Genomic DNA, 25,217 nt, shown 5'->3' with positions numbered 1-25,217 from the left:
GAAGTTCTAACCACCAGTGTCAATCACCTTAAATTAGTCTGAGAGTGTTAGGGGGAGAACTGAGGGGTTAAGACACTTTTCAAAGCCTCTAAATCTCCCTGATTCCAAGATTGCTCTCCATCCATTATTTACCCATTGCCTCTCTTTGGAAACACTTTAACTCTTTATTTCCTCCCCTTTTCTACAAGTATGTAAATAACAATAAAGGAATCAACCTTTGTCCTAAGAAATAACCAATAATAAGCATAAAAATGGTAATGAAGTAAAACATCAGTTATTTTTCACTATGTTGATGTGTTCTTCTATGGCATCTAAATTTGCATTTCTCCATCAGAATTCTTTCTAAAATCATCCCTTAGCGTCTTAATGCTAATTTGCTTCTCATGTTCTCCCGAGCCTTTAAAATTAAATAGGGGAGAGGAGGGAAGAAGGGAGCAGGCATTAAGCACCTACTGTGTGCCAACCGCTGCGCTAAACACTTTACAAACAGCGTGTCGTCTAAAAAAACAGAATCTATGACTTAACCAGTGATACAAATTATTTTGAAGAATGTACACATTAATCCCCTGGAGACTGTGATTGTTTCTTTTCGTACTTGAGGGAATGAGCTATATTGATTGGGAATTACAATATAATCTCCTCTGAACTATAGACAGTACAGGCTTTGGATGGCGGACTCTCAGACGATCAGGGGACAGGAAGTCTGCTCTGTGACATCTTGTACTCTGTTGACTGAGCCTTTTGAATTCCCAAATCCTCTAAATACTAAGAAGGAAAAGGATGGAGCTTCAGTAGAAGAAAGGGATGTGTGTACAGTAAATGAATCTAGGTATTGTTGTAGCAAGAATGGGACTGAAATCTGGGAGTAGGAAGAAAGGAGATCTGGGTTCAAATCCCCCTTTTTGTATTTAACTTACCTGTGATCCCCAGGTCATATTAAGGTCAACCATGTTGGCTACCTGGATTTGGTTCCCAATACGGAGGTCAGCTATATTGAAGTCAGCCATGTTGGTTACCTGGACTTTGTTCCCAGTATATGATTTAAATTAATTCTCTGAACCCTCACTTTTTAAAATTTCTAAACCTATTTCTTAGGCACCTCCCAAGGACTTACCTGCTAAGTCATATAAAGATTTATTTAGTATAGGAAGTTTCAATCATTGGAAATTTCTATGTTGACAAATCTCTGATTCCAGTCTGCCTTGGGAAAGGGGAAGACAGGAAGAGAATGTATTGGTTCTCAGAGCATCAAGAATCTTAGTGTTGGGATCAGAATCATAGACTTTAAAATTGGAAGGGATCCTAGAGATAATCCAGTCCATTTCATACTCCTCACTTCTCATTTTACATATGAGAAAACTGAGGCTTGAGTTGCCCATCATCTTTGTTCAGTCATTTTTCAGGCCTGTCTGCCTCTCCGTGAAGACCCCCATTTGGGTTTTCTTGGCAGAGATATTAAAGTGGTTTGCCATTATCCTTCTCCATTGGATTTTAAAGATGAGGGAATTGAGTGAACAGGGCGAAGAGTCACACAGCTAGTAAATAAGGGAGAGGAATTCTTCTGACTCCAGGCCCAGCACTCTGTGCACTATGGTTTTGCCTTCTCTCCCTTTCCCCCTACTCCCAACCCCACAATCACAAGTCTGAGATTTGTACTCAGACCCTATGATTCTTAAAGCACTCTTTCCCACTACATCAGGGAAGTGTCTCACTTCTAATTCAACCCCCAAATTGAAGCAAAATGGAAAGTTGCCTTATTATTAATTGAAAACCATCACTCAGTGGATGACTTGTATTCTATGGCACCCAGGATTGTAGGAATAGTGTTTTTCTAATTTCTTATTAAGAAGTTCATGGGAGGAATGTTTCATTTACTAAGAGCCCTGGTGCCACATGAGCTGCTGAATTCAAATTAAATTTATTGCTCAGAATCCCCTTAGAAGCAAGGTTAGCCAGTGGAGATATTTATCAGATTCTTTTAAAAAAATTAATATATCTTGCTTTAATATTCATTTTCCAACTGTTCTTAATTCCAGTGCTCTCCCTCTATTAATTATTTCCTATTTATCCTTTGTATATAGTTTGCTTTGTATATATTTGTTTGCATGTCGTTTCCTACTTAGATTGTAAGCTCTTTAAGGACGGGAACTCTTTTTGCATCCCTGGACCTAGTACAGTGTCTAGCACAGTAGGCACTTAATAAATGTTTATTGATTGATTGATGTTTCCCTCTCTTTGAAAACGGGGACTGTCTTTTGCCTCTTTTTACATACCCATCACTGAGTACAATGCTTGACACAAAATGATCGGTTATATTTAATTTGAAGTAAGTTCCTTGCTGATCATTCTCTCTCTTCTCCTGGGAGAGTAACCCAAGCATTTATTTATTTATTTTTCTGAAAAGAGTTCACTTTTAGATGTGTGTTCTATTGGTAGTGAAGAATGGCTCAGAAATGTCAGAAAAATGGATGGCCCCTAAACCCTTTTGATTTTTTTCGTTGAGGATGCATTGTACCTTTTTGTAGCAGATTTATCTTCCTGCCAATTTGGTTTAGCCTGAAAGATGTTTGCCGAGTTCCCTTCCAGACTGAGCATTGTGTGCATGTGATGGTAAAATTAGCCAGTCTTCCTCAGTTCTTCCCTCCCAACCCCTGCAAATGGCAGCCATTGTAGCCATCAAAGGGAAGGTCTGCCATGTTTGTTACCTGTTTTTGGTTCCCATTATATTAATCTAAAGCAAATCACTTCAAGGATCCAGGCCTTGTTTCCTCATCTTTACCATGGGGGAAATGTTATGTTAAAATTTAAAAAGAGAAGCAGTTGATGTAATGGATAGAAAACCATCCTTGGAGTAAGAAAGCTCTGGGTTCAAGTGTCCTCTCTTAACATATACTGGCTGCGTGATCTTGGATCTTGGATCTTAACCTTAGCTTCCTCAAGTATAAAGTGGGAACAATAACACCTATTGCCTAGGGTTGCTGTGAGGATCAGATAAAATAATATATGTGAAGCTCTTAGCCCAGTGCCTAGCACATAGCAGACCTTTAATAAATTCTTCCTTCTTCCTCTTTTCCTCTCTTCCCTTTTTCCCCTTATTCCATTTCTTCTTTTTTCCTCCCTCCTTCCCTTTCTCCCTTTCCCCTTCCTCTCACCTTTCCTCTTTTCCTCTCTCCCTTCTTCTCCCTCCTTCCCCCTTCCTCCCTTTGTCTCTGCCTCTCTTCTTCCCCCCTCTCTTCCTGCCTCTCTTCCTTTCCCCTTCCTTCCCTCCTTCTCTTGCTTTCCTTTTTTTCTTTCCTCCTTCTAGCCCATGCCTTCAGATAGGCTTTCAGAATAAACTGGGGAAACTTAGCAAGCTAGGTAAAATAAACCAAAGACACTTAATCTCTGTGTTCTGTTTGTTCTTTAGGAACGTGTTGTGGGTTTCCACGTCCTGGGTCCAAATGCAGGCGAAGTGACTCAGGGCTTTGCTGCAGCCCTCAAGTGTGGACTGACCAAAGAGCAGCTGGACAGCACAATTGGAATCCACCCAGTGTGTGCAGAGGTAGGTCCCTGTATGAAGTATGAAGAGACAAAAAAAAAAAAATGGCACCTTCCAGAAGCTTTGCTTGATTGATTCTTCTTAACAGTCCCTGTCCCAAGCCTCTATTAGGCAGTTCTAGCATGACATAAGATGTCAGGCCAATTTATGAAGCCCTTTAGACTTAGTCTCTGTTGCTTTTCCCACATTAAGCATCTCCCACCCAAAGTTTCAAGTACAATGTGTACAGTGGAATGATCTCCACATGGGTATTCTCTTGGAAATATTGGCCAGTGCTACAGGCTTTCCCTAAGATCTCTGACCTTGCCACCGCACCCTTTTCCATTTGCAGATCAACTTCCTTTTTGGGGGGTTGTTCCTTCTCATTAGAGTGTGAGCTCTTTGGAAGAAAGAAATGTGTAGTTTTTCCCTGCTTTTCCCTCCAGTACTTTCACAGGGCTTGGCATGCAATATGAATTTGATAAATGTTTTTTCATTTGATCATAGAAAGAAAGATACTCATAGCCAAGGTATTAGCCCTCATCCCTACATGTAAAGCAGTGCTTTTTTTGCTTCTTTGCCTGGAAGTATATGAATAAGTTTTGGCCAACGCGATTCGAAAAAACAGATGAAAAGAGTTAATGTCGACACAGGGACCATCAATTTGTGGGCACTTGGCTACCTCTAGACTGGTGGTTTGGATTGGGTTAAATTGGCCATGATAGGTCTTTAACAAATGCCCAACCCCCAGTGGAGTAAATGAATTGGAAAGAAATAGATCTCACCTGGCACTACATGGATGGAGAACCAAAGAACCCATCCCTGGCCACCATAGAGTCTGTGCATTTTAGGGGAGGTTGCGCTTGTGTACAGTGAGAGTGAGGATGTTGTAGCAAACACTACTTTTTCTGCCATTGAAATGGGAAGCCTTTATGAAGTCCCTTCTTTATCAAATACTTGAGACATCATTATGACTTAATGAGATCCCTTAAATCGGAGTCTGGGAACCTGTATTCAAATACTGACTTTGTCACTTAATACCTACAGGACTTAAGCCAGGATGGTGGCCCTTTTATTTCTGTTGAGAGGTAGCATGATGCAGTGGATGGGGTGCTTTATTTGGAGTACAAAGAACTGGGTTAAAATCCCACCTCATATCTTTATTAGCCACACGATGTTGGACAAGTTATTTAACTTCATTTTCTTTCTTTCTAAAACACGTGGATTAGACTGGGGTGGAAAGGAAGGGGGTAAGCAATTGGGCATAAATGACTTGCCCAGAGTCACATAGCCAGGAAGTATTAAGTGAGTGAAACCAGATTTGAACTCAAGTCCTCCTGACTTCAGGACTGGTGCTCTATCCCACTACACAACCTTGCTGCACCCCATACTGGAAATATTCTTAACCATTTCAGAGGTGCTGTTATCCATTCTTTAGGGCAATTGGGGCAGCTAGAGGCAGTCTCTGTCCATGGTAAAAGTAGCCCAGCCATAGAGTTTTGAGCTCCCCCCACCCAGAAGCTGAGTCGGGACCAGAACAACCCACAGACATTAACTTCTCCAAGAGGGGAGGAAGAAGAGGAAGCTCTCTTAGGTCTGAGGGGCTCCTTGCAAAGGTTCAAGTGGGTCTCTTCACACCTGGGACTCCAGCAAGCCCCATTAGCATCATCCTTTGTGAAGACAGAAGACTAATAATTTATTCTGGACTTGGGAGCTGAATAGAGGCCTGATTAGCTTTAATTCAGCCTGCTAATTTCAGCTAATCATGTTTGTTTGGGGGCCGAGGGAGGAGGCAAGTTCTTTTGGAGAGCTCTTGTGATACATTTTTAGAATCTGATTTCAAAAGCGTTTTCCCCTTCTGCTTCTTCTGCTGTTTGTTTGCATTTGGTGTCATCTGAGGGGAAGGGAAGGCGAGGCGATGTGAGGCTGGGGGTAGGGGCTGGGGTTGGCAGCTTGCACAGGTAGGGATTCTGCTGGGAGGAAGGAGGGGCTCATGTTGATTTAATATCCTGTTTCTACGGATGCAGCTGTATGTAAATTTGAGCTTTCTGGGCAATCGCCCGTCCCATCAAAGCTTTTATTTAGATTTAATTAAGGTTGGCAGCATGCCTTATTGATTTTCATTTTTATTAGAAGAGGTCTTTTTAAAAAAAAGGATCAAGTAACTTTTATATCCCCTCTTCCTTCCCCTCACCCCCTTTCCTGGGTTTGAATGAAGTGTTCTTGGCCAAGAGTGCCTGTCCTGAATGGCCTGAGAGATCTAACCAAGTAGGCTCCAGAAAGCCTGGTAGCAAGTTGCTGAATCCCAGCATCTTAGAACCAGAGGGACCTCCGAGACCATTCTGGTCTTAATTTACAGCAGAGGAAACTGAGGATCAGTGCTTAAGTGCTTAAACTGTGGGTCTTGACCCCATCTAGAGTCATATAACTGAATGTTGGGGTCATGAAATCATGATTTATTATCAGTAAATTTCTTGCCCAAAGTTAAAGAAGAGCCAGAATTTAAATACGGTCTCCGATACCCCAGTCCAGAGCATTTCCATTGTATCATGTTAAGTTTGGGGAGCTCTATTAAATTGTAACACATCTCTGTTGACTATATTTTAATGTATTTTCCTCGGTGAATGATGATGGCTGTTTACATGGTGCTTTCAGATTTGTGAAGAACTTTTGTCCCAGCTGCCTTCTGAGATAGGGAAATTGGAATATGCTGATAGACACTTAATTCTTGTTTCTTTTCCTCCTTTTTCAAAAGTGACTTTGAGACCAATTAATTACGGTAGCTTTGAACAGCATAACCTAAGTGGTTTTGATTTCCTGTAATATTTTCTTGTGCTAGGTGTTAAAAGCCAGCCTGTGCATCAAGGCTGGAATTTCAGACCTGCTTTCATTCAGCAGATGTTAATTGAGCATTTATTCTGCTGAAGCATAATAACAGACAATGGATTTGGGCTCTTAATTTTTATGTGACCCTGAATAAGGCAGTTCTACTTGACCTGACTCAGTTTCCCCATCTGTATAAGGAGAGTGGAGGATTAGATTCCTTATAAGGGCATTTCCAACTTTGAATTTCTGATCCCAGTTATGATGAAGCTACATCCCAAGCCCTCAACAAGCTTTACGATCTACAAGAAAAGGGGAAAGAAGAGAAAAGGAACAAATATTTATTAAGTATCAGCTGTATGCTCCACACTAGGCTGAAGACTTTGCAAATATTATCTCATTCGATCCTCACAACTTCCTTGGCAGAAAGGTATTATTATCCCAGTTTTACATTTGAGGTGGCCTTTCAACTGGGCTTTGAAGGATAACTAGGCTGCTTGAAAAGCTACTGCAGGCAGAGGAAACAGTGTGTGCTAAGACATGAAGGCAAAATATGGAGCATTATGAACCATGAGTATTGTAAGATCTCATATTTAGAAAGGAACTCAAAGGTTTGTCTAGTCCAAAGCTTCTTAAACTGTGGGTCGTGACCCCAAATGAGTTATATAATTGAATGTGGGGATCATGAATTCATGATCTATTATCAGTCAATGTTTTATTTTGTATACCTGTTTTGTGTTCCTATGGACCCAGGGTTGCAAAAAAGTTTCCTGGAAGTGGAAAAAGTTTAAGAAGCGCCAGTCTAGTCTAATCCTGGACACCATCTTTTCCATCCAGAACTCTCTTTACTGTGGATCACTGGTTCTCAGCGTGTGGTCTGGAGACTCCCCGAGAACTTTTTAGGGAGTCCAAGAGATCAAAACTAATTTTATAGTAAAACTATGATGTTTAAATCTCTGATATGGCAAGTATCAGCAGAGATAGCCCATTTAAGTAAAAACTTTATGAGGAGGAGAAGGGATTCTTCAGTAAATTTTAAAAGTGTTAAAGGGGTCTTGGGACCAAAAAGGTTGAGAACTACTGCTCTAAATTATTTACACAGACTCCTGAATCATTAGAAAAATCAGTCTGTTGGAAAGGTCTTCAAAGGTTGTCTGGTCTAATATTTTTTGCAGCAAATATCTTATTTTCTTTACTGTAATTATAGCTCTTATTTTTTTTTATTAAAGCTTTTTATTTTCAAAATATGTACATGGATAATTTTCAGCATTCACCCCTGCAAAACATGTTTTCCCTTTCTTCCCCCCACCTCCTCCCCTTAGCTCTTAAATTAAAAAAAAAATCCTTAATACTGTCTTTTGCTTATATGCTCTTGTAATTTTTTTCTCTTGATCCCTACCCTACTAAACAACTTCTTAGTGGTCACCCAGCTCTTGCTTAGTAAATTCACTACCTACCCCTCCCAAGATAGCCCTCTGACTTTTAGACGGCTCCCATTGGTCCAAAATTTCCTTTCATTTACTCTTGAATTTTGTTTTCTGGGCCAAGCAGGACATCTATGTGATCCTTCTCTGTGATGGGTCTTCAAGTATTTGAAGACATTGATCATTCATAGATTCTTAACTGGAATCCAGTTAAAAATAGATAATTGTATTATAATTAGTTCTCTGTAATTCTGTTTTTTTATTTTATACTTTAAAATTTTTATTTTATATATTTTATTTTATATATTTAACTGCCTTGCTCCAGATTTCCTAAAAGTCTGTCTCCTTCTTTACAGGTGTTTACGACGCTGTCTGTGACTAAACGTTCAGGGGGAAGCATCCTCCAGGCAGGTTGCTGAGGTTAAGCCCCAGTGTTGCTGCTGCTGCCTGTGGCGACTCCGGATTCACGTTATTTTCTCGGGTAGAAAAAAGCCTTAAGAGAATCCACCATCCAGTTTCTCCACATCTCTCCTGACGGTAGAAAGGAGAGGCTACTCGAACCTTTGGGATTCATCCATGTATCATGGTTCCCGGAGAAGGCAGTCAGCAAAACACTGGGATAATCGCAGCGTATCTGAAACTGAGGTCCAGGGTGCATCCACAGATGCGTTAATGAAGTCTCCACCTAAAGCCCGTAGCTTGTGGTGGGTGGTGACCGAAGAACCCACGGCTTCAGTTTTATCAAAGACTATATTTTGTTTTGTTTTCAATGAAGAATCTTCTCGTGGATTTCTCTGCAGAAACCAGAGAATCGAGGCTTCTGCCTCTGATAACACTTGCTTTTGAAGCATAGGTTATCTAGGAGCCTCCCAAAGAGCCTCTTCTCCCTTTGTCGTAGGGGCGTGCATGCATTGGCAAACTTCCAGCAACAAGAGGAGACTAGAGAGTTTGCTCCTTTTTCTCAGAATTCAAATGACCTTTTTAGCCTCTGCTTTTTCATAAATTCCCTGATCCAGTTGAGAGCACATGTATCCCCGTTAATTCTCTCTCCTCTTCCTCCCCTCAAACACGTTTTACCACTTTGCAAGACCGGTACCGTTGGTTGCTTAAGTCCTGTTTGAGGAGTCGAGCTGATCTCCTGGATTGGAGATCTGAACCACAGTTTCTACACAGGTTTTAGATTTTGGTCTTAATTCAGTAAAATAGAGTGACTTCTGGGAATAATCACAACACCCTCACAGACACTCTGTAGCTGATGATAGGGTGAAAAATTCAAAATAACTTGTCTCGACAAATTCCTTGATCCTTTGGGTGAGAATGATCGATAGCCTAAAAACTCAATTTTCTCATCAAGGACCCATTTATGGATCCCCTCTGGAGAGGTCTCAGTTACAGGGAGATGAGATAGTCCATCTACATTTGTGTTCTTCATCTTTTGGGGGAGTTGAGAGGAGCAGACCCATTTTCCTTTTGGTTTCTTCTTTGTCATTTGCTTTTTTTTTTTTATGGTATTATTCATATCATAAATTATTTAATTATTTTTTTTAAGCCCACGGACAGATCTGAAGGATTTTTCTATTTCACAAACACCAAATGGTTTCGGCTTCTTTGTTTAGGGGGGAGGAATGAGGAAGGAGAATGTTATCAGGTAGAATCTTGTACAGAATTGTTTTCTCCAGCTTAGAATAACTGTTGGGAGACTGGATTGTATTTAAGGTACTTGTCTCACTGAAGAAGTTTAATGGAGAGTGAACACTGGAAGTTTTCCATGTCCTGACATATATATATGGGGAAGGGCATAGATCTATCTATCTACACATATACACACACACATATATATATATATATATAGCTCTATGCTCATTTCCCTACCTATAGCTTATAATTTGTCTTAGCTGGTGCATTGAGTAATTGTTTCAAAGCCCCCCTGCAAGGAGCCTCAGGACCCAACAGGGTCCCCACTTGTCTGCCTCTCTCTACTCACCCTAGGGTCTCACATCCTGTTGTGTTTTCTACATGGACCACTGGGTAGGAAAATGGACAGGTTGCTATGAAAGAATCGGGAGATAGCAGTTCTCCTGTTTGGGATTAGATTTCGCTAACTCTTCCTGTCTCTGAATTTGGAAAGGGAGATGGGCGAAATGGAGGTCATTGTGTTTTGAATTTAATCATGTTCCCCTTCAACCAAAACAAAAACATTTTATAGCTAGATCCCTAGTAAAAAAAAGGAATCTGATCTGAAGAACTGGTCTCACTTGGTGTCTTCCCAATTGGACCCCTTATCAAACTAATTTTTTGTTGTTTATGATCATTTTGGAAGAAAAAAACTTGATAATGTGAAACATTAAATAATATTTATATTCCTCTTTATGTGTGTGTGTGTCCTTTGTGGGAGAACTTCATCAGAGTTGTGTCATTTATTATCTGGTGCCCCTGGCAAGTTTCCTTTGTGCTTCAATTTCTTCATCTTTAAAATGATAAGATCAAATGATCTCTCAGATCCCATCTGGTTCTAGATGTAAGCCCATATAAATATGAAGCAAGTTTTCAGAAAGGAAGACCCATATTTCACAATAGATCTTTCCCTCTCCTCTTCCCCCCAGAAAGCATTTTTAAATTTAGTTTAATTTATTTATTTTTATAATAGCTTTTTATTTTTCCCAACACATGCAAATATAGTTTTCCTTCTTAATTTATCATCATCATTATTATTATTATTATTTTTGCTGAGGCAATTGGGGTTAAGTGACTTGCCCAGAGTCACACAGGTAGGAAGTGTTAAGTATCTGAGACTGGATTTGAACTCAGATCCACTGCGCCATGTATCTGCCCCCAAAGATAGTTTTCAACATTCACTTTTGCGACACTTGCATTCCAAATTGTTTTTCCTCTCTCTCCCGTTCCTCCTTCCTTTAGGGCATTTATTTATTTATTTTTAAAGAGTCTATGTGAACATCTTCAGGCAGAGGCTGGATGGTACTGTAGAAGGGATTCTCATTTAGGTCAGACTGATAGCCACTGAGATCCTGTTCCCCCTCTCTCCCCCTCCCCCCATCTCAGTCTTGGATCCTGGGCTTAGCACAGTTCCTGGCACACAGTAGGCGCTTTATAAATGCTTACTGACTCAACTTGTAAACAAAATGCTTGGATTTTCTTGGTCGGAACTCTCCACTCTTACTGCCAAGGTTCATCAGGGTATAATGATTCAGAGAGCCTTTGATTGAGTTGGGGAAGGGCAGGGGAACCGTCCACTCTGCAGACTTGATTTTTAGCCCCACTTGCCATTGAACCTGATCTGACCTTGCACTGGAAGACCACTTGATGTCTACTTTCAGGGGTTGGTTTCCTCATCCATAAAATAAAGGGGTTGGACTAGATGAAGTCCCTTCTGCCTCAATCCTAATTAGTGAGATTCCTTACAATCTACTGGTATTTACATTTTAAAATATTTAATTATTTTTTCAAGTCAGAACTTTTAAGTGTGGTCCCAATTTGACTCCTTACCATCTTGGCGGGGACTTAGCCTTCCCAGGATGGCTCCCTCTACAACAATCTTCCCCTGAAAGCAGAATTTACCGCAGCTATGTTACTCTGGTACAGAGGCTCACATGGTAGGGATTAGTGCCTTCATTGAAGAAATAATGCTTTTAATTGATGTTTTATTTCTCTTTCCAAAAATATCTCCTCTCTTTACTCCCCTATCCAGAGAACGTTGGTTGTAGCAACATTGGAACGATAAACAGTTCAGCTCAACTAACCAGCACCCCCATTGGATCCTGTAGCATATGCACTATCCCCCATCCGTAATCCTCCCCCGGGATTTCTGAAACAAAAGAAGAGCCACCTTTTCTCTTCATTTTCTTATGGCCAGCCACATGGGGAAGTGGATAGAGCTCTGGATCTGGATCTGGAATCGGGAAGACCTGAATTAAGTAAGATCCAGCCTCAGACCCAGTTTAGCTGTATGGCAAATTACCCTTGATTTCAGTTTCCTCATCTGTGAAATGGGTGTAATAATAGCACTAGACAAAGCTTAAGGCTTAAATGCTAGCTGTTAACTACTATTATTAAATATCATTGTAGCTACCACTACCACTACCACCACCACTACTACTACTACTATTAGCACCACCACTTACTACTACTACTGCCTTATCTACTACCCTTGTTACTTCTATTACCACCACCACTGCTAGCACTATTACTACTATTTATTCCCTACTATTCCCTACTACTGCTGCTACTATTACTTTGTCTACAAGGCCTACTCCATTACTATTACTAGTACTACTACTACTATTGCTACTATTGCTACCACTATCACCACCACAACTACTACTATTACTATTACTGTTACTCTCATGACTATTACTACTACTACTACTATTACTACTACTACTAATTACTATTACTACTACTACTATTACTGTTGCTACTACTACTGTTACTATCACTACTACTATTACTGCTACTACTACTACTAACTACTATTACTACTACTATTACAACTACTACTACTACTACTACTACTAACCACTATTATTACTATTACTACTACTAATTACTATTACTACTACCACTGTTACTATCACTACTACTACTACTTATTATTATTACTACTATTACTAATCACTACTATTACTACTAGCTTCTACTACTACTATTACTACTACTACTACTACTACTATTATTACCACTACCACTAATACTGCTACTACTACTATTACTACATCTATGACCACCACGACCATTACTACCACCACCATCACTATTACTACTATTACTACCAGTACTACTACCAATAGAAACCGTGATGTATCTGTAATTTAATGGATTTGTTCTATGGGGGTAGAATTTGCCATCTTGGGGATGACCTCCTTATCCCAACCCTCAAACAATCGACAGAAAGTACAACCTTGAGCTAGACTGCTTGAGGGCACTGACGTATTCAGATGAATGGAATTTTCTGATTCATGAAGGATTTACTCTTTTAAATTCTTCTGTCACATAGAATGGGCAGTTTTGGAGGGGGAGGAGGAGGAGGAGATCCTCAGCACCCAATAAGGCAGAGATGCTATCCAGCCTAGCTGAGAAAGCACCTGGGTGGGCTGCGCCTATAAACACCTTTCTTGGGCTAACTCCAAAGACTCACAGAGGAACCTTCTGTTCATAATTTCACTCTGAGGTTTCTCATCATAAATCATCAGATTGGTTTTCAGTTATAAACCAGGGGTGGGTGGCAGGAATCTATTTGCTCCATATCCACTAGTTTTTGGAGAAACTCAGTTCCTGAGTTCTAACCTTGCAAAAGCTGGAGGATATTACATTATTAATAATATAATTAGTATCATATTGATGCATAAAATAATACAGAATTACTGCTACTACATTAACATAATTAGCCATGTGACAATATATTTATACATGTAATTATAAAAATATTACTAATATTTACAAATATTAGTAATCTTACAGCCCTCATGCAGGATTATTATAATCCTAACTTTCCACTGGAAGTGGAAAGAAAAAAACAAACAAGCAAACAACAGCAACAACAAAGGTGAAAATACTATGCTGTGATCTACACTAGATGCCCACTGTCCTCTCTCTAGATGCAGATGGCTCTCTCCATCACGTCTATTGAAATTGACCTGTTCCTTAAGAACAAGGATTGTCTTTTGCTTTTCTTTGTATTCCTAGAACTTAGTACATTGCTGTCAAATGGTAGGTGCTTAATAAATGCTTATTGATAGGCTGACCATACCTATAACCTATAAATCTCTCTGGGTCTCAGTTTCCTTATCTTTAAAATGGAGGTGTTGACATTCTGAAGAGCAGTTGAAAACTATACCCAAAAGCTATAAAAATGTGCATACCAAAGACATTTTAAAAATGGAAAAGGATCTATGTGTACAAAAATATTTATAGCAGCTCTTTTTGTGGTGGCTAAGAATCGGAAACCAAAGGGATGCCCATCAGTTGGGGAATGACTAAACAAGCTGTGGTATATGATTGCAGTGAAATTGTTATTGTGCTATAAGAAATGACCAGCAGGATGATTGCAGAAAAACTGGAAAGATTTGCATGAACTGATGCAAGGTGAAGTGAACAGAACCAAGAGAACTTTGCATGTAATAAATGATAAACATGGAAATGTTTTACATGATTGCATGCATATAACCTATATCTGATTGCCTACTTTCTAAGGAGGCGGGAAGGAAGGGATAGAATTTAAAACTCAAAACTTTAATAAAAATGTTTAAAATATATATATATTTTAAATGGAGGGACTGGACTAAATGCCCCTTACACATTTAAATATATGAATTCATCAGCGTTTGGATTATCGATTCTGACATGGGAGTTTTTGTCTCACAACTGCCTGTTTAAACCCAGGATCAAAGTGATGCTTTCTCACCCCAGAGCCTGATTGTTTGAGAGTTTCTCCCAAGCTGTCTAAAATGTCATTGTTGGATTTGTTGGACAGCCATTGTCACTCTTGTTATATTGTTCATTGGATGCTATGACCGTGCATTGATCTCTTTCCAAATTGGGTGTTTAGGGACCAAAGCCCAGGAAAAGGAAGCAGTTTTCGACCTATCAAAATGGTCTGCTAGTTCTTGTTATTTCATCTCCTAATTTTGTACATTCACTCCCCTATGCCTGAAGCTTCCTCCCCAAGTCTGCCTCAGTACTTTTCTTATTGATTTCTAATTTTGAACCTCAATACATTGCCAAGGCCACAGGCAAGGTGCCTGTTTTTATGTTTCCACGTTAAAATATGCATATTTATATGTAACAAATAATATATCAATCTAATATATTCATAGCATATAAAATATAGTATAGATTTCATGTAATACATTTTATAATGTATAATATATTTTATAGCATATAAAATGTTTCATATATTTTATAATATAGCAACATATAATTTAATGTATCAGTTTGTTTTATATTATTTATAATTATTTGATATATAACAATATATAATTTCTATATAATATAATATGCTATCATTATCATGCTTTATTTACTATGTTAATTTATATTTTTGACTTATGATTTCATTGACATTGGCAAATCCCTACGAGGGAAATTCTTTCCCTATACAGGTAAGCACCTTCTCTGCAACTTTGAATCTCAGAATAACATAGCTAGTATATGTTAGAGAAAGGACTTGAACTTCAACTTGTTCTGGGTCCGAGCCCAACTTTCTACCCTCTGTTCCCTGTTGCTTCTTACGTGCTTTAATGTTGAATCCTCATGATTCAGATTGATGAGGAGCTGAATGATGGGTGTGTTGGGCAGAGAGAAACTGAAGAATTGAGCTCTGAGCAAGCAGGGAGAAAACACTACTAGGGATCAGTTTAGCTCTGTGGTTCCACTGTCTGGGGAGATGATCCAGTCTGAAATTAAATTTATGTCAAATCCCTGGAGCCCACCCTCTGTAGGGTCTTGGGCAGCCTCGTCCATGTCTGTCAGAAATCCCAGTCATCTGCTTGAGGTTAAATTTTCCCTATAAAACCTACTTATGGCCCACGCCATATTCACACCCTCCTTTGGGTCAGTTTACCAGGGAACTCTGCTTCATGGTGTCTTTCCCCTTACCCCTCCCCAATGGCATGTGCTCCCTCAACCCCACCATATCTTGTGCCATCTCCCCTAACCCTACAATGCTTTTTACCTCCACGTCTCCTCCTAGTAGCTGGCTAACTCTTATCTTATCCCTTTAAGGATTTGGCCTGATAGCCAACCACATACCCCAACCTTGGGGAACCTAGTTCCACTAGGGAACTTGCCCTTTCCATCACTAATTATTAACCCCCCTTTTTATGCTCTCCCATCTCTATTTCATTTTTTACTGTTCCTGGTGCCTATTATATCCCTTCATTTTGTCTGTAACTCTTCCCTAAATAAACCTTTGCCTTTTGCCAAAAAGAATGGCCTTTGTGAAGTCTTCCGTGAATGACCAGGCCCCAACATTTGGTACCTACCTTACCATCATTTGGTGTCTACCGCAGCCACATCAATATCATTAAAAGTCTTCAAAGTTTACAAAGTCCATCGGCAATGTTAAACCTCTATTATGCAAGAACATCCAACATTGATCCATTTGATGGGTGATTAAAAATTTATTTTATGGATTTCAGATAAACCTGCATCCAGACATTTAATTCTCCTTACTGATTTATACCTTTAATGGCTAAAATCAATGCGGGGATTATACAATGGATGAATATAACTGCGATCAAGCCAGGGAATTTAGGGAAGGATCTGACACTGAAAAACCAAGGAAAAAAATGGAAAAATCAAGGAAAGGGAGACTTAAATGATGCATATGGAAGGGTGGTTTTAGCTTCTATCTGATTAAAACTTCACTCTTGCTTATAATTGCTAATAATAATGATAATAACAATAGCCAGAACCTATCCTTCATGTACTATATGCCATTACTATTTCATTTGATCCTCACAACTCTGTGAGTAGATTCTATTATTATCCCCATTTTTCATAAAGCTAATAACTATCTGAAGCTGAATTTGAATCCAGGACTTCTGGACTCCAGACTTAGTGCTCTATTCACTGTCACCCGACAGTTGGCTGTTGGCAAAGTTGACTTGGATCCTGTAATTGGTCAGTTCTATTTTTTTTTAATTTAATAGCCTTTTATTTACAGGATATATGCGTGGGTAACTTTACAGCATTAACAATTGCCAAACCTCTTGTTCCAATTTTTTACCTCTTACCCCCCAACCCCCTCCCCTAGATGGCAGGATGAGTTGGTCAGTTCTATTACTGAAACAGGATCTGGCCAGGGTGGAGAAAAACCTTTTTTCTTGTGGCCACTTAGGCTAAGGAAGAGGACCATGATATCAGGAGGAGAATGTCTTGACTTGCAAGTGAGGTAGATTAAAGTGAGGGAGAGCTGTGTAGTTACCATTCTTACCTTCTCTGGATCCATCTGGGTCCAATAGAGATCAGGATGATTGAAGATGCCTCTAGGTGCAGTGGGTGATCTTAAACTTTAAGGTCTTTCCCAGCTCTCAGTTTGACTGAGACAAAAAAAATAGTAGATTCAGAATTCATGAGAAGGGACTCAAGGCTTATCTGAATGGTAATTAGCACTGTCCACAAGTGGTGATCCAGGATCTGCTTGGAGACCTCCAATTATACACTTGCACACAACTCTCATTGCTAAGAAGTTGCTCTTGACATTGAGCCTTAATATTCCTTTACTCCCCCCCCTTTTTTTTTTTTTTTAAAGATTTTCCCTCTAGGGGCAAGATGAACTCCAGTTAAAGATTACCTTCAATCTAATCTAAATCTAATCTATCTAATCTAATCTTCTATAATCTATATGTATAGAGATTCTCTCCCTCATTAGAATGTAAGTTCCTTAAAGGTAGTTTTTGCCTTTTTTATATCTTCAATTATTAAAAAATTTTTTTAAATACACATTGCTTTATGAATCATGTTAAGAGAGAAAAATCAGAGCAAAAGGAAAAAACCATGGGAGAGAGTAAAAAAAAAACGAAAAAAGAAGTGAACCTAGCATGTGTTGATTTACATTCAGTTTCCATAGTTCTTTTTCTGGATGCAGACGGCATTTTCTGTTCAAAGTCTATTGGAATTGGCCTGGATGACTGAACCACTGAGAAGAACCAAGTCTTTCATGGCTGATCATCGCACATTCTTGCTGTTATAGTGTACACAGTATTCCTGGTTCTGCTCGTTTCCCTCAGCATATCTTCAATTCTTAGCACAGTTTCTGGCACATGGTAGATTCTTAATAAGTGCTTGTTGATGGCTGATTGAGTCTCCATATAACAACAGCCTTTCAAATACTTGAAAACAGAGATGATTCTCTCACTCCTCCACGAGTCTATACTTTTGCAGGCAAAATATCACTAATTCCTTCTATTGATCCTTATAGAGTATAGCTTCTAGTGTCTCACCATCTTGGTTGTTCATATATGGATGGGAAGGTGTCCTTTCTAAAATGTCAAAGCTAGATCTGAGCACAATACCTCTGATGTAGTCTCATAAGATATGGGGAAAAGCCTCTCTTGAAGTTGCCCTTCATCAAGTTAAAGTTTTGGGCTGTCATATCATACTTTTGGCTCATATTGAGAGTCGAGTAAGAGCCCCATCTCCTTTTCATTTTGATAAATAAATCTACCAGACCCTTCTGGCCAAGATAATTTATTTTAAAAATGTTTTTAGTTTTTATTTTCAAAATATATAAATAGAAAGTCTTCAATATTCACCCTTGCAAAACCTTGTGTTCAAAATTTTTTCTCCCTCCCTTCCCTCACCCCCTCCCTTAGACAGCGAGTAATCCAGTATATGTTAAAGATGTGCAATTTTTCTATATATATTTCCACAATTATCATGCTGCATAAGAAAAAGAGAATGATTTATTGAATGGAATCAGACTGTCAGCCCAGCTCCCACATCGCTACTCCCCCCAAAACCTGGAAATTAATACTAGAATCACTAATGATGAAAAAATCCAATGAAAAGTTATAGCAAGTGACTTCTTTCACCTCAGAACTGCACTAAAGGTCAACCTGTAGTCCTCAGCCAATAGTAAAGGGACCCACTAACAAAACCAGCAAGTGCCAACACAGTCAGATAAACTGATAGCCTCCAAGCAGTACCAGAGACAGAAAAGAAATGCATAAAACAGTCTTTTCTCTCAAGAAACTTCAACAGGAGAACTAAATGTAAATGAATAAGTAAATAAAATAAATAGATGCATACAAGATACATAAAGATCAGTGGGCAACTGAATCAACACCCTTTTCTTTGAAGAGAATGATCTTTAACTTGCTTTGCTCAGAGACATAAAGATAGGTCTGCAAAATACTGGACCATAATGATCTTTAAATCTTCCCTTAGACCCACATGGGCAAAAATGTTTGTAGCTGCCCTTTTTGTTGTGGGAAGAAACTGGAAACTGAGTGGCTGCCCATCAGCTGGAGAATGGCTGAATAACTTATGGTATAATCAGGAGAATGATTTTAGAGAGGCTTGGTGAGACTGACATGAACTGATGCTGAATGAAATGAGCAGAACTAGGAGATGATTGTACACGGAAACAGCAAGATTATACAATGATCAATTCTTATGAATGTGGCTCTTTTCAACAATGAGATGATTCAGGCCAGTTTCAATGATCTTGTGCTGGAGAGAGCCATTTATACCCAGAGAGAGGGCTGTGGGAACTGAGTGTGGATCACAACATGGCATTTTCACCCTTTTTGTTGTTGTTTGCTTACATTTTGTTTTCTTTCTCATTTTTTCCCTTTTTGATCTGATTTTTCTTGTGTAGCAAGAGAATTGTATAAATATATATGCCCATATTGGATTTAACATATATATATTTTTAACATGTTTAACATATATTGGATTACTTGCAATTTAAGAGAGGGGGTGGGGGGAAGGGGGAAAAATTTGGAACACAAGGTTTTGCAAGAGTTGGTGGTGAAAAATTATCCATGCATATGTTTTGAAAAAAAAACTTTAATAAAAAAAAATCTTTACTTAGTGAAAGTAGGTGGTGAATTCTAGTCTCTGTTAGCCTCTACACCAAATTCTCTGCCCTGATCATTACAATTCCCATTCCTTTATCTACTCACATTTGTATTGGCTGCTTTCCCCAACTCCTCACCAAGTTTCCTCTATGTCTTCTTTGCACATCACATCCCAGCACTGTTTGATTTCCTTTGCAGCCAGCTCTTTCTGGAAGTAGGAACCCAAGCAATTAGAGATCTAGGCCACCATATGTCTGGCACTTCATGATAGTGATTTTGTCTATTCATCATCCAAACCCAAAGGAAGAAATATTTCGAGTGTTTCACCAATGATCAGCATCAAAAAAGTAGGAGAAGCCAGAGGAGGTGATTTTGAGTAGTATTTCTGATGGTTCCTTTTTCCTGCACTATGGTTCATAAGTGTACTGTTTTTCTTGATTCTACTTATATTATGGTTATAGAATCTTTGAACCACATTCATCTAATCAACAAGCATTAGTTAAAGCACCTACTATGTAGTAAGCCCTGGATATTGAGGTACAAAGACAAAGAATAAAATGATCTTTGTCTTTAAGGGGCTTACATTATCCTGGGGAAAACAATACACACATATATTATATATAATACAGATTTTCTTTGGCTGTTCCCCATGCAGAAACGCTCTCTTTTTTCATCTCTATATTTTGGCATCTCCAGTTTAGCTCAAAACCCAATAAGAGGCCTTATTTTCTTTTTTTTTTTTTTTTTTTTTTAATTTTTATTTAATAGCCTTTAATTTACAGGATATATACATGGGTAACTTTACAGCATTAACAATTGCCAAACCTCTTGTTCCAATTTTTCACCTCTTACCCCCCCCACCCCCTCCCCTAAATGGCAGGATGACCAGTAGATGTTAAATATATTAAAATATAACTTAGATACACAATAAGTATACATGACCAAAACATTATTTTGCTGTACAAAAAGAATCAGACTCTGAATTATTGTACAATTAGCTTGTGAAGGAAATCAAAGATGCAGGTGTGCATAAATATAGGGACTGGGAATTCAATGTAATGGTTTTTAGTCATCTCCCAGAGTTCTTTTTCTGGGTATAGCTAGTTCAGTTCATTACTGCTCCATTAGAAATGATTTGGTTGATCTCGTTGCTGAGGATGGCCTGGTCCATCAGAACTGGTCATCATCTAGTATTGTTGTTGAAGTATATAATGATCTCCTGGTCCTGCTCATTTCACTTAGCATCAGTTCGTGTAAGTCTCTCCAGGCCTTTCTGAAATCATCCTGTTGGTCATTTCTTACAGAACAGTAATATTCCATAATTTTCATATACCACAATTTATTCAGCCATTCTCCAACTGATGGACATCCATTCAGTTTCCAGTTTCTAGCCACTACAAAAAGGGCTGAAGAGGCCTTATTTTCATCATTATAATTTAATGTTTTATTTCCTCCCCCAATTACATGTAAAAACAATCATGGTCCCTCAATGTGAATGCCTTCCTTCTGAGATTACCTCTAATTTCCTTTCTCTCTCTCTCTCTCTCTCTCTCTCTCGTTCTCTCTCCTCTTTCGCTCTTTCTTTCCCCCTTTCTCTGTTTTTCTCTCTCCCTCCCTCCCTTCCTCCCTTTTCCTCCCTCCCTGTGTTTTCCCTCCTTCCCTTCCTCCCTCCCCCCTCTCTCCCTCCCCTTTCTCTCTGTCTCTGTCTCTCTGTCTCTCTCTCTCCTTCCCCTCTCATTGTATCTATCTCATTGTACTTTGACCTAAACCCCCAGTTACAAAATACTTAATGCTTAGTTAGGTAGGTCTCATTTTTAGGGTCTTCCTAAAATGATAATCCCTTCTGGAAAGGTATTCAATATCCAAAGTAGATCAGATATAGGACAACTCTTTTTAAAACACAAAGACTCATAGACCTGCATTTACAAAAACTTAACTCATGAAATTGTAACCCAGAGCTCCTATTATGTTGTTCCAGGAACTTGATGCTCACAGCATCCAGCATGAGACACTCTATGGCTCTGGCGATCTGGCATTTCTCCTTCATCTTGCTTCAGTTCTAACTAGTCAAATCTCTTAAGATCCATATCTTCAAGCAAGCGGAACATGGCTTGGACTCCTTTTTGGGTCAGTGGTCATAATCTCCTCTTAGAAGTATGGTAGTAGCTTCAGAGAGCAGCTCCCAGAGGGCAGCTGGCCCTGTCAAAGGAACCCAGGAGCCCCTAACTTCAACTCAGGTTGTTCCTGCCAAGGCTAGAAATGTCCTTATTAGCTAAGATGGACAGTTCAATCTCCTGTGTTCAGGGGAAAAACGCACCAAGGAGGAGAAGCAGCTAAGTCTTTGAGATCTGGTCTCAGATGGTTCTTATTAGGTGAAAGAAATCCAGCAAATCCAAGAGAGACCCATCCGCAAGTCCTGAAACATATAATCAGAAGAGAAGAAACGAAGGAGACTCAAAATGTAATCTCCATTTAAAATCTACCAAATGGGTACTTCTCTCTGCTTAATGACCAAGTAATTTTTATTGATAAAATCTACTTCTGCTTCTTGAAACTCTTGGTTCAACTCTTGCAACTTCAAGGTTCAATATAAGTTGATTTTTCCTGTTATGTAGAGACTTCTCCCTCTGTAGTTGCTTAAATTTGTTCATTTATTTACAAAGTAGAATATTAAATTCTATGAGGGCAGGAAGTATTTCATAATTTCTACAGAAGAATTAAATTACTACATAAAAAAGGAAAAAATTCCTACAAAAATTTTTAAAAATGAGTTTTAGAATTAGTTCCTTTTCTTGTTTTCGGTCATTTCTGATTCTTTGTGACCCCATTTGGGTTTTGGTTTTGTTTTTTGTTTTTTGGCAAAGATACTTGAAGGTTTCTCATTTCTTCAGCTTTATAAATGAAGAAACTGAGGCAAATATTTTAGTGTCACATAACTAGTAAGTAACTGATGTTGGATTTGAATTCAGGTTTTTCTGACTCCAAGCCTGGTGTTCTATCCATTTCACTACTTAGCTTCCCAATTAGTTCTTGGTTTCTTCTCTATTTCAACCCTGTAGCTTAGTTTAAATGAGAGCATTAATAAGAAGTGGAATTTATATAATGCTAAAACAGATTGCTTTACAATATTGTCTCATTTTATCCTAATAATAACCCTAAAAGTAAATGCTATAATTATGCCCATTTTGAGGAGGTTGAGTTGTGCATACTGAGGCAGTCAGAGGTTAAGTGTTCTCAGAGGATTGTGGTTAGCAAATATTTCAATGTGGATTTGAACTCAGCTCTTCCTGATGTCAGGTTTAGCCTTCTATCCACAATACCACCTCACTGCCACAATAGGACTGAGTTTTTAGTGTTAATATTTTCCTAGCTACCTTTGAATTGGGAGGGATCTAAGAAGCCTCTATTATTTAACCCTCTCCTTTTACAGATGAGGAAACTGAGGCACATAAGGGTTAAGTGACTTTTCAAAGTCAGTAATCAGTAGAGCTGGAATGCAATCAAAATCTACTTCACAAGGCAGCTAAGTGGGGCAGTGGAGAGAGCACCAGCCCTGATGCCAGGAGGACCTGAGTTCAAATCTGGCCTCAGACACTTAATACTTCTTAGCTGTGTGACCCTGGGCAAGTCACTTAACCTCTTTGCCTCAGCAAAAATAAATAAATAAAAATAAAACATATCTACTTCACTCTTTCCCTAATACCAGCCTCCATCATCAATGCCCCTAGCTCTTTTCCCCTGCTCCTGGAGCTAGACACTTTCCTCCCTTTGGTTTCATATAGTTCTTGTAGAAAATGTCCAGGTCTCATCAAATCACATTTGAAAGCTTCAAGATCTCCTGGTTTTGACTTTAATCCTCTTTTCCAGACCATAGCACCGAGCACTGCGTTTCCTGATGCTCTTCCTGGAGATAAAAGGATATAGCCTTTGAGCTGGGCAATACTTTCTAAGAAATATATAAAATGACCTCTGAGATCCATTTCAGTTTTGAAGATATGAATCTATGCTCTTTCTAGGTCTCACTTTCCTATCCTGTAAAATGAGGCAGTTGGTCTGGATGAGGCATCTTCCTTTTCTGGTATCATTTACTTCCTTCTTCATCTCTCCTTAATATTTAAAAAATGCTCTTTTATAACAAATAAATGTTATTGTTCAGTTACTTTCAATTGTGTCCAACTCTTCATGACCTAATTGGAGTTTTCTTGGCAGTTTCCTTCTCCAGCTCACTTCACAGGGGAAGAAACTGAGTTGAATGGGGTTAAGTGACTTGCCCAGTATCACACAGCTAGTAAACATCTGAAGCCAGATCTGAACACAGTAAGATGAGTTTTCCTGACTCCAGGTACTACCTCTAATCTACTGTAGAGTCTACTGTACCTCTTAGCTATCCCAACAAATCAATGTATCAAACAAGTCAAATTTACACATTGATTGTGTCTAAACAATACGCATTTCATGCTGCTCCTCTTTGTCAAGAGGTAGAGAGTGAGCTCCATCATTAGTCTCCTACAATCATGGCTGGCCATGGGGTTGATCCCTGTAAAAAAGGCCATTCTCTGCCTCATTTCTTACTTAGCCTTAATCACTGAATGGATATTGCCCCAGTCAGTGAGACCAGTTAAAGACCTTAGCTCAAAAAGCCAACATCTCCCACTGTGTCCAGGCATCCTGATCTATATCTTGCCATTGGACTCAGAGGGTTCTGAAGGAGAAAGGGAGTCTGGTGATCCAATTCACTCAAAATTCACAGCATCTCCTCCCTGATGTTCTGGTCATTTTTGAGAACAAAGGATAAACAACAACAACATGGCTCACTGCCATTATTCGTTGCAGTGCTGTATTCTTTAAATAATTTATTCAGCTGGTTCTGCTTGCCTTACTCTGACATAAATATTCCCGATTTCCCTTAGATCTATCCCTTTCATCATTTCTTAATTTTTAATTACCGCAGTAATATTCCATTACATTCACATGCCATAATTTGTTCAGCCCTTCCCCAATTGTTGGGCCCTTCCCTTAGTTTCCAAATCTTTGTCACAAACAAACAAAAAAAAGCTGCTATTTAGTGTTTTGTCCATATGTGTCTTTCTCCTTTTTTTCTTTTCTTTTCTTTTCTTTTCTTTTCTTTTCTTTTCTTTTCTTTTCTTTTCTTTTCTTTTCTTTTCTTTTCTTTTCTTTTCTTTTCTTTTCTTTTCTTTTCTTTCTTTCTTTCTTTCTTTCTTTCTTTCTTTCTTTCTTTCTTTCTTTCTTTCTTTCTTTCTTTCTCCAGGCTTAGGAGAGATATACCTGAGTGAAAGAGTATATAACCAGTCAAGTGTCTGCATAGATATTGACGGCACTGTTGTCACAGCATTCTCTCTGGTTCCTCCTTTCTCTTTGTCATCCAGCATTCACACAGCTGACAAAATAATCTTCCCAGAGAGATCTCACCATCTTCTTCTCCTGTTCAAACAGCTTCAGTGGCTCCCTATTTTAATCTTACTATCAAAATATATACTGCTCAGCCTGACATGGCTCTCTACAATTTGACCTTTCCAGCATCATTTCAATTTCTATTTCATTTATGTGTGTATGTACATGCATGTATAATATGTATGTATATACATATATACTTTACATAGATACACACATACTTCATATATATTCATTATATATACTTTCCATATACAATCATTTACAAATCTATCTATAGTTATATATTACAGCCTCTCCCTTTTATTTATTTATTTATTTTTGCTGAGGCAATTGGGGTTAAGTGACTTGCCCAGGGTCACACAGCTAGGAAATGTTAAATGTCTGAAGCAAGATTTGAATTCAGGGCCTCCTGACTTCAGGGCTGGTGCTCTATCCACTGAGCCACCTAGCTTTCCCTCTCCCTTTTATTTGGACTAAAACTTCTTAAACTAAATATGG

The 25,217-nt window shown here is 38.8% G+C and overlaps 1 protein-coding gene across 5 annotated transcripts in view; it reads left to right on the top strand.

Annotated features, from left to right (window-relative positions):
• Window positions 1-9,589, top strand: part of TXNRD1 (thioredoxin reductase 1) — a 64,060-nt gene extending 54,471 nt beyond the window's left edge. For all 5 annotated transcript variants that reach the window (XM_012550610.3, XM_012550611.3, XM_023504431.2 and 2 more), the window contains 2 exons: window positions 3,407-3,541; window positions 8,121-9,589. In XM_012550610.3, coding sequence (XP_012406064.1) covers window positions 3,407-3,541; window positions 8,121-8,183 — 198 coding nt within the window. In that variant the 3' untranslated portion in view covers window positions 8,184-9,589. The remainder of the gene's footprint in view (window positions 1-3,406; window positions 3,542-8,120) is intronic.
• The last annotated feature ends 15,628 nt before the right edge of the window (window positions 9,590-25,217 follow it).

This window comes from Sarcophilus harrisii, chromosome 5 (assembly GCF_902635505.1).
Source record: "Sarcophilus harrisii chromosome 5, mSarHar1.11, whole genome shotgun sequence".
Classification (NCBI taxonomy): Eukaryota; Metazoa; Chordata; class Mammalia; order Dasyuromorphia; family Dasyuridae; genus Sarcophilus; species Sarcophilus harrisii.
The sequence above is the reverse complement of the archived record's forward strand: the minus strand, read 5'-3'. Positions and strand labels throughout refer to the sequence as shown.